The sequence below is a fragment of the Ambystoma mexicanum genome, chromosome 2p, assembly GCF_040938575.1.
Source record: "Ambystoma mexicanum isolate Mex_15411 chromosome 2p, UKY_AmexF1_1, whole genome shotgun sequence".
NCBI lineage: Eukaryota > Metazoa > Chordata > Amphibia > Caudata > Ambystomatidae > Ambystoma > Ambystoma mexicanum.
Window position 1 is genome coordinate 520,176,944 of NC_090923.1, and position 15,355 is coordinate 520,192,298.

General features: G+C 45.3%; 1 protein-coding gene across 1 annotated transcript in view; it reads left to right on the forward strand.

Moving 5' to 3' along the window:
• PPARG (peroxisome proliferator activated receptor gamma) overlaps positions 1-15,355 on the forward strand; it is a 370,714-nt gene that overhangs the window by 274,807 nt on the left and 80,552 nt on the right. Inside the window, exon 5 of the mRNA XM_069643932.1 lies at positions 10,830-11,029. Coding sequence (XP_069500033.1) covers positions 10,830-11,029 — 200 coding nt within the window. The remainder of the gene's footprint in view (positions 1-10,829; positions 11,030-15,355) is intronic.

Consider the following 15,355-nt stretch of genomic DNA (forward strand, 5'->3'; position numbering starts at 1 on the left):
GGAATGAAGACTCTGTGCCTTACAGCATGAAGTGAGGCCTTTACTTATGAAGTAGCCGCTTATATCATCAAGGTCCATCAGCGGATGGAGGAGCAAAGATATGATATGATATGATCGTTTATTTATGTAACGCCTGTACACAATGTGTTTCAAAGCTCTTCAAGGCAAGGGAGGGAACAAGGGAAATACAATGACAATCTTACAGGCCATGAACAATAAGAATGTGAAATTAACTATCGTACTCGGCCTGGCGACATTTCAGATAGTGCAAGAGCTAAGACATAGATAAGGAAGGGAGGGGGAGAGTGGGAAGGAAATGGAAACAGACAGGCGACTACCGTACTAGGCCTGATGACATTTCTGGTAGAGCCAGAGAAAAAAAAAAAGGTGAGGGAGAGGGGTGCAGAAAGGGAGGGGAGGAACAAAACAAGCGACAATCGTACTAGGCCTGACAACATTTCAGATAGTGCTGGTGGGGTGGTGGGCAGGAAAAAAACAGTAATGGGAGGATGGAGGAAACAGACGAGGTTGCTATCATATTAGGTCCAGGGACAATTCTGATAGAGTAAGTGCATAGAAGAAAGTAAGGGGAGGAGATAGGAAAAGGGAGAAGGGAAAGGAGGAGAGAAAAGAGAGTAAGCAGTCAAAAAGAGTGGAGAAGCAAGAGTGGAGAGCGAATACAATTGCAGAAGTCAGCAGTAACACATAATAGTGCAAGCCAGGATACAAGATGAAGATGGGAATAGCATGATTCAGGGCCACCATGAGTACAAGATGCAAAGGAAGTCCAGCATGAGAGTTGAGAAAGAATGACGCACCGTGAATGAATGAAGTCCATAAAAGTCAAATCCAGCATTGGCCACAAGACAGTGATGGTGAAGGAAGGCAAGATGTTAAAGTATGCAAAGCAACAAGTCCAGCTAACCTGAAACAGCCATAGGATCTTCTTTTCTCAGGATCTTACCAATGCCATAACATGAGAAAGTAATTCTTAGCTGCTTGGCCAGAACTCAGAGCCATGGGGACGACATACGCTGTTTATCCGATACTCCTTCAAGATCACTCTCACTGCCAAAGGCAGCACTTTTGATGGCCTGAAACTTTTAGATGACTTCATGACCTAGCAGAAGACTAAAGAGATGGTGGTAATGGCGTCCTTCCGGTCACCAATACAGTGGCACTATTGTATGTGAAGGCAATGATTCAAATATCTTAGACTAGTGTGAAAGCCGGTATACAGGGCCAACGTGCGCGAGGAGAGACATTTTCAGAGTGCTACTACGTTATGTGGTATATTTGGTTGTAATTGCATGCAACTGGCCTAATATATTTCTAAGGTAACAGCTCCCTCTAGCGGTGAAAACAGGCAAAGCGGGACATCTCTACTGCACATGATTGCATCTGACAAACATACATCTGGCCTTTTATTATATTGTATGATATGCTTCTTTTTCTCTGTTGACAGAGTGATAAGGGCTCTTTGAGGCTTCAAGAGACACTCCGATGTATGAAATATATATGTCACTTGTAATTGTTTTCCACAGATTGTCAGGAATCAAGTTGAGACATGCCAGGTAATTTGATGGAAATTGTTGCACGTGCCTCTGTTCATAGTTTGTTGCATTGTGAGAAGGAGGAGAGCGATAGGCAGGTCAGGTCTCATTTCCCTTATAGACGCAGCTGTTTTAATCTTTATGCATCCAGGGCATAACTCAGGTGCTCCCCTGAGTTGCCAACCTACAGCTTCCCTCAACTTGGTGGAGGATATGTCATGGTATTTGTGGTGTCTGTGTTTCCCTTGTATGTATAGTCATGTGTTACTCTTCACTCATCATTGACATGGTCCTAGGAGGAGAAGTAGGAATGTGTTGTGCAGTTGTATCTATGTATAGCATTTGTGTTATTGCTACTTCTAAAGCAGAGATAGAAATCGTCTGGCACATCTATTGCAAGGACGCACTATTTTTATTGTGATATTTTGAAATGTGAAAGGAATAGGGAATTGGAAATGAGTGGTGTAAAGTGTTGGCTCACATGCAGAAATCATGTGACTCAATCAGAATATTACACAAGTCTCAGCTGTCAGGCAGAGAGCCGACCAGATTGAAAATATGTTAGCTGTGTGAGTTTTTTATTCAGAAATTCAGAGGCATATAGGATGAGAGTCCATCCTCACCCGTAAGGGGATTGAGGTTCAGAGGTACATCATTTAGCAGACGGATGAAGAGGTGAGATGGTTTATGGTTCACTTGAAAGTAGAAGGTATTATTTTGGTCCTTCTAAACATCTACAAATCAACACACTGTAACCCTAGGTTCTGGAAAGCATTGAGGTCCAAGTTAGTTATTGGTCAGGACATTTCCCGACCTCATAATGGGGGAGGAGGTTTTAACAAGCCAATGGATATAATACTAAATGCCTAACCCTGAGTTAAGTTTGTGGAGATAACACTTACAAAGAATGCAGGAAAATCGTCCAAAGCATAAGTCTTGTGGAGGCTCTGTCAAACAACCGAGACGGAACGTTGTTTCTTCTCTCCTCGTCATGGACCAAGGATACAGTCAATTACTGGGGCCTATCATTATCTCTCATCGTGCACTGGTGATTACTGAAATTGAATTGGGAGACAGAAAAGGGCCCAAGAGTAGGTGGAGGCTGTAGTCTAATATACTCTGAGATTCAGTCTTGTGGTCCATCACATAACCACTCGCCAATTCACTGCATCTAGTGCCATGATTTGTTGTCTCTAGATATTGCCATCAAAATAAAGCTCTGCTCTAAACCCAGATGAACTCTCCTGAGTCAAACCCTCATATGATCCAATAATGTATCACATTTAAGAAATCTGCACCCCTACTTTGATAACCACATCCCCTCCCTCTCATCCCAATTGTTTTTCCTCTCTCATCTTGGCCATTCTGTTGTCTAATTTCTCTTTCCGGTCACACCGTCCCCAAAACTTCCTTTCCACAAACTAAGGTCTGATGAAACCCTGGAGGGGTCACAATGTGCCACCTTTCAAACTAGGCCGGGCGCTGTAAGAGCATTACGGTGGTAATGGGTGCAGTATAAGTACAGGATAGCATAACACATTATAAATATGTCATGGATACTATAACCAAATTATAACCTGGGAAGGCATCCGTACGCGATTACCCATTTGATTCCTCTCGCCCTTACTAAAACTACTTTTCACAGCTTAGACCTTTCCACAAATTCACAAAAGAGGCAAGGGTGAATTGCACGTATCACAGTTATGCAGAAAAGAAAATGAAACCTGTTGCTGCCTAAATATTACAGACCCATTTCTTAAATTCAAAGTGTAAAATGTATGCAAAAATGTTGTCTGGACGACAGGAGGTCTTACCAGCCGTAGACACAAATGACCATCAAACCCAAGCCTGATCATTATCAGTTTGGTGGTCTCTGGTCGGTAAATCCAGTATTGCTGCCAGCTTACAAGTGGTGGTAGCCAGTGTATGTACTCATTTGATGGAGTTTCATTGGACTCCATGGGGGATTTTGACAGTACGACAGGCATTGGTATTACCGGAGCTTGTAATACCATTGATTTTTGCAGGTAAGGTGGCAGAAGGACCTCCGACTCTTAGCTGGACGTCATTCGGCCACCTCACCGGCAAACTTGTAGTTGGTTAATACTGGCACGTTATTACTGCATCGGCCAACTTGTAATGAGCCCCATGCTGAGTGTGTGATATATTGGGCATGACGGGCTCCTATCTGAATCCATGGGAAACCAGAGCCCTGGACATGGAGAATGCTTTAGGGTGGGATTTTATTAGGGCTTACCTTAGATGGAATGGTTTGGCTGATGAATAGCGTGGCTCAGTAGATGGGCTCTATAGAGAGCCTAAGGAATGCATATATCCCAATGGCCGGCCATATCTCGGAACATTTCATGCTAAGGAGAGAAACACTGAATGGCTGCACATGGTTGCATTTTATTTTTTGTTTTGACATTGAAGCCATTTGTTGAGCATATCTGAGCCAGCCACGGCATTCAAGGTGTAGGAGTGGTAGGACATTTAAAATGATCAGCTGACACTGACAACGTTCTGACATTCCCTAGCCCTCCAGATACCTCCCGTGAAGCCGTTTATGAAAGAGGTGCACTGGTACTCGGACCTATCAGGCACCAGGCCTTCTACAGATAAGCCCCAGCCCTCACCCCTTAATCATCTGTGTGAGAAGGGGGCTTTCTAGAGGCGGATCTGGCCTGGAAACAGGATCATATCTAGGGGTTTACATATCCATAAAAAGTGTTAACTCATGCAATTGCTCATATGTCACAGGTGACAGCTTAGTCTCATCTTTTATTACCACAATGTGTTGCTTATCTGTATTAGTCTGGCTATTATACTTTATTGTCCCATATTATTCACATTCATCTGCACAATTGGTTGGAATCACGTGTGCTGGCTTGCTTCTGCATAGTATCATTGTAGTTCTATGCAGTAGCTGTATGATTACAGTCTTTACAGATCGTTCATATTTCAGTTATTTTGTTACTGTGATATGATATGATATGATATGGTATTTGTAACGCGCCTATACACAGGTGTTTCAAGGCGCGACGAGGCACGGAGGGGAGATACAAGGGGAGACAAAACAAACGATCCTACTAGGCCAGGTGTCATTCAGATCGCGCAAGTGCAGGGGTGGGGGAGGGGGGAAAAGTGCAAGGGGAAGGGGAGGGGGGGAAGTGCAGTAAAGGTAAGTGGCGTAAGTAATAAATAAAAAAGGGCCAGCTAGTGGCAAGTGCAAGGTAAGTGCAGAGCAAGTGCTGGGGAAGGGGGGGGGCTGTAGGGATACAGAGACAGTCCCGTAGTGCAGAGGGGTTCCAGGGGATCAGTGACTGGGACCAGGACCGAAGGCAGTTTAGAGTGGTCAAGTTGCAGGATCAGTGCAGTTTAGTGAAGAATTTAATTAGCTGTTCAGCAGGGGAGAGGGAGAGAGAAAGCAGAAGCAAAGAGGAAGGTTTTGAGGTGCTTCCGGAACCGGAGGTGGTTCTCCTCAAGTTTCAGGGAGGCAGGAAGGCTGTTCCAGAGGGAGGCCCCTGCCGCGGAGAGAGATCTACCCCCAGCTCGTTGCTTCGAGAAGCGGCTGACCATGAGGGAGTTGGAGGCGGATGAGCGAAGGGCTCGGGGAGGAAGATATTTGGGAAGAGAGAGTTGAAGGTATTTAGGACCCAGGCCCCAGAAGGCCTTGTGGACAATGCAGAGGGTTTTGAACTTTATCCTCGCAGCCACTGGGAGCCAGTGTAGAGATTTCAGTCCTGGAGAGATACGGTCCCTGGGCTTGAGGCCAAGGACAAGTCTCGCAGTTCTGTTCTGGATGAGTTGCAGAGGGCGGAGAGTGGAGGCAGGCAGATTAAGATAGAGGCTGTTACAGTAATCCAGCTTCGAGAGAACCAGGGCTCGGGAGACAGTGAGCTTCTGGGGGAAGGAGAGGAAGGGAAGAATACATCTGAGGAGGTGCAGCTGGTAGTGTGACCTGGTATGTGTTCAAGATTTATGTTTGTTTTTGTTATTAGTAGGATTGTAAGCTTTCGTTACAATCAGCTTTGTTTTAACATATATCCACACAGTTTATCTGTTTATTACAATTAACTTACCAACCTTAGGGATGCCTTTTGTCTAGTTTATCATTTGAATGTACTTAGTTAGCATGTAGTGGAGAGCATAGCTCGATGGACTGCCCTCTTTCTCTGTTGATATATGGTTGTAGTTCAACTGAGGGCCTGATCAATTGCCCTGTTAACTCATTCTGTACCCATAACATCTACTGGTTATTGGTATTTATTTATTGTTGATATATTCATCACCAGCTACAATACAAAAATGACATAAATAAATAACTTTAAGTCGGTTTCTTAACCTGCAGATTCTTCCTATCAGTCTCCAGGCTGAAAGGTCTGTAGTTTCATTGAAGTCCTACAGCAATGACCTGCTAGCAGTTTTTGGATCTTGGGCCTACCTTTCTCCTCTAGCCACCTCTTCTGTACACTGGGGGACTGTACACGGGACTCTCTGATCGACCGGCTGTTAGAGGTAGCCCCTACTCTCGGTGTCCTGGGGGACTGTGAGGCTGCCCTGTGCAGCTGTGTGAAGGGTGCCCTCTCCTCTTGTCATGAACATTTATGAGAAGTTTCTTCAGTTACCAAGGTTCTCAGCAGGTTTCTCTCCCTTAGACCCAGAAAATGAGAGAAAGTAAGGCTCAAATAAACACAGCTCATTGCACCCATTAAGCAACTTTGCAGCCTGCGGACTATGCTCATGGTCAAAACGGGTCCATTTTAGACACAGATGTTCTTTAGGTAGATAAAGAGTTCGCCAAATGCCCATTAAGACCTGGTATTCCTTTCTATATTCCTGCTCACCTTGATTCTCACTGGAATACAAGCACACATAATTCAAAATAGGTATCCTTCTTTGCAGGCCATTGCCTGTTGCTTGGAGGGGTCAACACACACTGGGGACTACGGTTACAGGAATCATCTGTTTTGTGATCAACCAGAAGGAATGCAAAACAGAGAGAATCACACAGGTTTCTCAAAATAGTTCTAGCAGACAGTGTCACCTACATGGCCTGCACCATTAGTTCTCCAGGGTAGGGTTCTATACCTTTGCACAGATCTGTGCTACATATGCACTGTCTGTAAGACAGCTGTGAAATAGATATAGAGGGACGTGTTTGATGGTCATGTTCTGTAAATTTATAAAGATTTGTATTTGTGTACAAAGAGTACCTGGTTCCATTTCTTCAAATGTGGTATCACTGAAGTTCCACAATTGTCAGAGATCAGGTAATATTATCTCCACCAATAATATCACCATATATATGGTCGTCGGGAATGGCCATAGGCAATATTATTAGTGGGGATAATTTTTGGGGTAAAGGGTAGCAGGGATTACAGAGGTGTCCCAGCTCCATTTACAATAATATGGGTGTTGTGGGGGTGTCCAGGTTTAATGGGTTAATATCAGCGCAAAAATATGGTGCCATTCTTGTATGGCGATATTTATTGTGGGGATATTAACACATGAAAGCAATGAGCAGGGTGCCTTCTGTTATGCTGAGTGTAAAGCCAATACGTTAAGCTTATGGATGGTTGCCCAAAGCAATGCAAAAGGTTAAGATTCATCGTAAACCTTCCAGCCATCACCTCTTTTTATTTGCTGTAGTCACCCAAGTGGGAAGGGTGTGCGCAGACGTGGGTCCTATGCCTGCTGCGCCTAGAGACCCAAGATGCTCCTCATTGATGAGCTCCAACGAGGCTGAAACATGTTTGGGGATGCATGTGGTCACGTGCAGAAGGGATGTGACCCAGCAGTTCGGGCTGGGATGCCCCTTTTATAGTGGGACCAAGCCTGATTTTCAAATGGTCTTTCCCCATTTGTAATGGCCTGGCAAGCGAAGAACGATGATATGGAGGGTTGCCCAGAGAAATGCCAGAGGTTAAGATTGATTCTAAACCTTCCAGCCATCCCTCTTTTGATTTCATGAAGTTATAGCCTCCATATTCAATATGGGCATACCCTGCTTTGCAGGCAGCATACCCCATGCAAATGAGGAAATGCCCATTTTGCTTGTGCACACTCTGATTTTGGAAGAATGGACTGTTAGGATTGGGACAGGTAGGCCAGTGGACACATGACTCAGCGCCCCACCGCAAAAGGTGGGAACTTTGAAAGAGGCCCCTCGGACTTGGCTCTCCAAATACACTGGGGCTGTCTGGCAGCAACATCACTTTGGGAGTCAACAGCAATCTTCCAAATAGATGATAGGTGGGTGCCTGGCAGAAATTCTAGTAGTGTGGCAGGGGTACTCGCGGTATTTCCGCATGAGCACTCCACGCAGTTGTCTACGAATTGATTGTATTACAATTGACTGATTCACAATTGACCTTCTGTACAATTGACCGAATTTAAAAGGTCAATTAGGATATAAATGCGGAGGAAAATCCCTGCAACCCCTCACCCAATTCAAACCCCCCCGCAACCTCCACCCAATCCCCTTAAATTATTATAAACCAACACACTATATATATAATAATAACTAAAGAGTTAATTGTACAGAAGGTCAATAAGGACCACTGAAATTCAGTCAATTGTGTCAAAAGGTCAATTGTGATCAGTCAATTCAGGAAATACCCTCCATACCTGACCTCTGATTGATACCCTAGGAATCTAACGTTTGTCGTGCAAAAAGATTACAAAATGTGTATTAGCCCTACCTCCAAACCCCCCAGTGTTATTAGCACTGGATCATTGGTTTGGCGGAACGGTAAGTCCCCATTGCCGATTGAGCCCATTCGGGAATTTCCCATTCAGAAGTTAGCTCAGTGTGTTGAACACTCATTACAGAGGTATGTGTTTATATGCAAGATTAGAATAGCACATTCCAGCAGGGTTGGTTGAACCTTTCCTGCCTTCTCGCATGCTGGTGGCATTGTTTAGCCCATTACTTGATCTTTTTTCTTACGGAGGCCATTTGAGTGGAAAGGGTGGTAGACAGAACAGAGTGGACCAGATATTGAGGTTGCTGGCTAGCATATTTTAAGATCTGCTCATTTGACACAAAAACAGTTTGTTTTTTGTAAAAGTGACAGGTTTTTTGCACGTTTATAAATGACTATTTCCCAAGCCAGTGTTTTGGAAATATTGAAAGCTTTAAAATACAAAAGACAAACCCAGATTAAGGGCCTCATCATGAGTTGGGCGGTATCCCGGCAGTATTACCGTGGGATACCGCCAGGGCTAATAGTGTTACCGCTAAACCCCCCGGCACTATTAGCGCTGGATCACAGGTTTGGAGGAATGGTAATTCCCCATTCGTCATTGGGCCAAATGAGGAATCTTCGGTGCAATTACCGTGGGCGGTATTACAGCACAGTAATTGCGCCAAAAATTGGCAAATCCCTGGCACATTTAGCCCTCAGGGCTGTGGGTAAATGCAGCCAAACCCATGATTTGGTGGATCCTTAAATGCGGCGGTAACACTGTTACCGTCGCATTTATGGGTTACCACCAAACTTGTGATCAGGCTATGAATCTGTTCAATTAGATTGGTATGCTGGTACTTATATACTTCCCTAGATGATGGAGAGAACAAAGCTAGAATCATTCCCATTCTGCAAAACATCCTTCTATTTTGTTTTTAAAAATGGTCATGTTTCGTAATGTGATTTGTGTACTTTCCAAGCCTGTTTTATAAAATTAGATTATTTTAGTTCATGGTAAGTACTGGAAAAGAAAGTTCTTAAATGCAGAAATTGCAGAGCTGACATACATCCCAGCTTCACCCCTTAACCAATGTGTGATCCTGGGCACCTCATTTAATCTTGTATTGCCTAACCTCTGAAAATTGGCAATCCCTAAACCTTTCAAAAGTGTCAGCCCTTCAGAGTGATATCCTTCTCAGGGTATGATCTTCAAATAAGCCTGAGCATTGATATATTGCACACCACAGGCGTTACTTTGATCTCCAATGGCAGCACTATTTGTAAACCATGTCCCACTTTTAATCTCAGTCTCAGACACCTTCCTGGGAGTTTCTAATCTGCATCCACTATCCATGCTATGGTATGTGTAGCTTTCTCATTCCTTCCAATTGGTCTCCTGTATCCATGCTTGAGCACTTTTACATTCTGTGAGGCAGCTAATGTGAGTTTCTGGCCCTCATTACAACACCAGCGCTAAACCATGGCGCTATTAGCACCATGGTTGGTGCCGGTGTTGTAACGAGTCCGCCATGGTGAAATGGGGAAATACTGCCCCATTCCAAGGTTGGCGGGGCGGTATTTCCCCATTTCACCATGGCCCTTCCCCATTCCCATTTTTTGCCCCATAGGGCTCAATGGGAATGGGGAAGGTGGCAATTATGGTACCCCAAATTGCGGTACCGTAATTGCCTGCGAGGTCCCTTTGCAGGTCCCTACTTTAAAGGCTGGTCCAGACCAACCATTCAGGTCGGGTTCCGCAAAGGGACCTAGTGGTAAGGCGCTAAGTGGTTAACGGCGCTGTTAACCACTTAGCGCCTGGGTCGTAATGAGGCCCTCTGTCTAGTCTGGGTTACATGTACCTTTTACATACGGTCCAGCATTAATACTACAAGCTTCATACCTTCCTGGATGCTACTGGTACAAACTCTCCCCTATCTATACTAGAACAGAAGTAACCTCTTCGTAGATTGCTAATGTTGGCCTTCAAATGCTAATTGTTTATCCTTCTGATTAGAGCAAGAATGAAGAGGGTAAGGAGAGTTAAAGGGAGTAAACATGCTTACTTTGAATGCTGCAAGGGCTATAGGTTGTGATAACGACAAAGGGGGAAGGGTGCGACCAGATCTTCTTGATCACTTAATTCCTAGTAGAAGGAGGCCCCAAAGATGTCAGTGCCCAGGGCCCGGGGCCCGAAATGTCCTTAAGATGGCCCTGTGCTTACCTCTGTCTGACCTTTTCAACGTAGCCCAAAACACAGAATGGCGGGATGCAGTATTTTACTGTGGTTCAGGTGCAAGTACTGAGAAATTAAAGGGGTTTCACCAAACAGACATGACGTGCATGAAAACATTCTTCTGTCTTTGCGATGAGCTGTGGCACACTCTGCTGTGAGGTGTAGGTTGGAGTAGTGGGCGGAAGTGCCAGACTTGAGGTTTCCTCCCCCAGTTTAGAGAATCATTTCTTGAACCAACACACCTTGTTGAGGTCTAAAACCTCATATCAAAACCGAAGATTGTCAAACAGTGAGCAGGGTGAACCCTGATGGTGTAACACTGATCTAGTGCTCTCTCTTCTCCCTCTGCAGCTATCAGGTTTGGGCGCATGCCGCAGGCCGAAAAGGAGAAGCTCCTGGCAGAGATCTCCAGCGACGTTGACCAGCTGAACCCAGAGTCGGCAGATCTTCGAGTCCTCGCGAAGCACTTATACGACTCCTACCAGAAGTCCTTCCCGCTGACAAAAGCCAAGGCCAGGGCCATCCTGACAGGGAGGACGACAGACAAATCAGTTAGTTATCTTTGCCTGTGTCTTTCCTATTGTTTTAAATATATATTTAAGAATGTGTCATACCCTGTTTGTAATACCCAGTAGTCGAATTGTATAAAAGAAACATTAGTGGAACTATGTTCCCCTACCAATCCACCTTTCACCCCCACACTAGCTCCCCAGCGACCCCATACTCAGCACCTGCACAATGCAAACACCATACCATCCCTTTCTCCACTGCACCCCACATTGCTCTGTGTCATAGTACTTTTAAGACCGACAAGAACACAACTAAAGAAAATGCAGCATTTAAATAAGAACCATTTGTTGGTCATTGTCCCTCACAGCATGCAGGCTTAAGCAGCCCACCCCACCCCTTTCCAATCACCCACCATTCCCACCTCTTAAGGGACAGGCCTAGGACTATAGCCACACACCCCTTCCCATTACCTGTACAGACACTGTGCCGGCAGCAGGGCTTGATGACTGTTTGACAATGCGCGTTATGTCCCAGCCAGTCCATACAAAGGAACAACAGCAGCCCAACACCTGCAAAATAGCTCAGCATTGTGTGCCACTTAGCGTTACCTGCGCGACCCAGGATCAAATTCCCAGTGGGGAAGAAGTTACTAAATGCATAAATAAAGGTGTCCATCACTGCTGTACTTGAGTGGTGCTCTGAGTTAAATAAAGTAAGGGGACTATCACTGATTTCCCAGAAAAGTAAGAGAACACTGTACCCTTTAGTTCCCAATGCCCTCTTATCTGTTTTTCTGTTGGTTGTGACATCGTTAATACTGTTTCTGAGACAGGATTTGTTTTTTAAGCAGATCATTTAAGCAGATCATTGGTCGTACGAAATGCAGCATAACGTGATAGTGTTTTTGAAGTAAGATGACGATATTAAGACTGTGTCCAAACATTCATTAACAACCAGGGCTTTAAGTGGGCCGGGGCTAGTTTGGGCAGAGCCCTGGAAGTCTCCAAAAAAGGCTCCTGAGCAGGGCCTTTCCGGGCTGCCTCTGATTAGCCTCAGATGAGCCAACACCCTCAGGCAGCACGGTTAGGCAAAGAGTCACATGGTGAAAGGGCTGCCTGCAGGAGTATGCCCTTCTGATCAGAAAAATGGAGAAGCATCGGCCGATGCCTCTCCTTTTTTCAAATCAGAAGCACTGACACCGGCAGGCAGCCTGTTCACCATGCGGCTCTTTGGCTAAATGGACTGCCTGCTGGAGGTTTCCTCCTCACACTAAATAACAAAAGGAGAGATCGGACACCCCAGATCTCTTTCTATTTCTTAGTGAAAGGAGCTAACCCTCAGCAGGCAGCCTTTTCACTCAAGGAGCCGCATGGTTAAAGGGTTGCCTGCAGGGATTCAGCAACCCTCACAGGCAGCCCTTGAACCACACGGCTCCTTGAATAAAACGGTTGCCTGCAGGAGGTTAGCTCCTCTCATAATGAAAAAAAAAGGAGAAGAGTTGGAGCGCACTGCTATCATGCCTTTGGTGCTCCCAACCTCTCCTTTCGTTTCTTAATCACAGGCTCCAAACCCCCACAGACAGCCTGCCAGCAGGGCTCATAGCCCTTGATTTAGGAACAAAAAGGAGAGGCTGGGCGCACCAAAGGCATGACACCTGGGCACCCCAGCTCTCCTGCTTGGCTCCCACTGCCTAGGAGCCAAGTAATTGACAGGTGCCCACCCCCGCAGGCAAGGTGGGCCCTAGTTAGGGGCATAGCTTAGTGGTCCTCCTCCAGGGCTGTGTCTGGCATTATTCATGTTGTTATAATTGTGGAGGGCCGTGTGATACAGGAAAGCACAAGCATCCTTGTAAATCAGTGAACAGTGCTACTGCGCAAAGTAAATATTTCACAATGATCCATTCCGATGCCTAACATTTGTGTTTTGCACGGTCTTTCACTACAGGGTTGCAGTTCAGGGCATCCGAGTTCACTAGCACTTTCTGCATTATGAGGAAGCCTATTTTATAGCCAGTTCTTTCTGCAGTACTGATGTCAATGGGCTCTAGTAGGCCAACATTACCACTGGCGTGAGCTGGAACCACGTTCGCTGTCTCAGCAGAACTGCCATGTAGGTACTGACCCTGGAATCCATCATGGTCTCCTGTGAAAGTGCAGCTCAGCGTGGAGGCGAGCACAGCGGCGGACATCTTACTTTCCAGCTTGCTCGCATTGGCTCCCATGTGCTAGAGAGCTTTCAGTTTGCACCAAAAAGACATGCCACTACGTTTCCCAATCAGATTCACCAAACATGTGCCGAAGTCGTGCACAGTGGTGCAACAGTGCACTTACGATCCATGGAAGGGAATGATATAGTTTGAATATTTTAATGTAACTTTTTATTAACTTTTGGGTTAAGGAAATATTTGTGATTGGCTAAATGACCGTGCCACAAAATGTGTGGGGAGCATAGAACGGCTATCAGAGAAAAAGCGAAAACATAAAAAGGTTTGACTTGTGATGTGTAGGACAGAGAGCTTTCAAAAAATTAAAACCAGTGCTCAAAAAGGCAATCCGTAAGGCAAAATGATGGCAAGCTACCCTTCCGATCCATTGAAACCACTGTGGACTTGGGCTTCTGTAAAGAATGCCTGGCGGCTGGCTTTAATCCCATTGCTTGATGATGTGTACCAATAGAACAGTGCATTGCTTTAGATCCACTCGCCTGTGCCCAACTGCACCCAGAATCTGGGAATTCTGGAAAACTTGTTTAAGTCCTCCATTACAAGGTGCCTCTGCTCTTGACACCATTTTCCCCACCTGGTTTGCATCCGTCCTCTACCTCTGCCTTCTCCTAGTATCAGTTTGTAACCGTGAGTCCTTTAGCTGCAGAGAAAGCTCAGCCACCTTCCTGAGAGTTGCCCTTTTGCCATTCCATCCCCAGGACTGACCTCCATATCTCTCTGCATCTCACGCAGCCTTGTCTTTCCCAGCTCTTGCACCCAGACCTGCTTCTGTGCTTCCCTGTCCCCAGTGGACAGTTTCCCATTTTAGGACTGTTTTCTGGCACTTTATTTCTCAACCTTCTCTTTTGCCACAGGGTTCTACACTACATTGAGTCAGCAGCATTCCTGTGCCAGTGCCGAACTAGCTGATCACGTGACCACTAGGCAGTGCCCGCTGCCATCGTATTAAGTTGTTAATGCATTGCTATTTTGTTGTTTGAATCCTCTCTTTCATTTGCCTGTGCCATTTGGGCACTGAGGTTTGCCAGGTGTCACTAATGAATCTGGGTAGGCTGTCATGCAGAGCGTCTCTCTGCGCCTTCTTAGTTCTGCGCGAGCTGCTTTTCTAGACCTATCACGTCTCGCCTTTCATTTATTTAATTTCTATGCTTCTGCTGGTTATTCCTTGCTAATAGTTACCCATGAGTTCTTGTCTGCAGGGTCTGCTCTTTTTCACACTGAGTTTTTCAGGCTATGTTCTGCTCTAGGTCTGATGGGTGACTCTTGACCTCACTCTATTATTTAAGCAAAAGTATGTCAATAAAATCACCACGATTTTGCACATCACATGCCTTCCAAGTTATTACACTGTACTCTACCTGAGAACTGTCATTCTGACTATGACAGGTGTCGTCTTGCTTCCAAGGTGAGCAAGTTGCCCCTGAGCTATCCTCTCGCGACAAAGGCCAAGCAGATATAGCAATTTGATGGACAGACGCCCTCTAAAAGTTTCACTTTACTCACTTGTTTTCCAACTACCTTCACCTTTTTACATACGAAGTCCACTATTGTCTTTACCTTCTCTGACAAGTCGACTTGGGTGTCCTAGAATGAAACTCCTGGGGTTTGTGGTGGGAGGGTAAAACGTAACCTGACAAATAAGCCTTCACACTTCTGGGAAACGCTTGAGCACATCTCAAGCCTATTTTACAGCCACTAAACAACGACTAGTTGAGTACTACTGAGTACTTTAAAACGCTCATATGTTAATAAAGCCTTTTGGACCCAGGGAAGGGTTATTATTGTGGATAATGACCCACCACCAAGTTATGGTCTGAGGCAAAGCTGAGGGCCATATGTTGGGGAAGGGCCATTACCCCGAGTGATAAGGAGCCCCTGTGGGGTCGATGAGGCTATTAGGACACGGTTCTAGTACCAAATCATGTTTTAGTTTAATAATGAGAAAGTAAATCTGAAAACTCAGTACATTAAGTTATATTGTGCAGTCTTAAATAACAAGGTTGTCTTCTATAAAAACATATATCTTCTAATCTCACGGTTGGGTGGTTGATGACTGTTAGTCAGGGATTTACTCATCTCTCGAGTGCCATGATGCCTTTGGGCGACTGTGCGCTTTACAAGAAGCCATAACATAAAAGAAGTT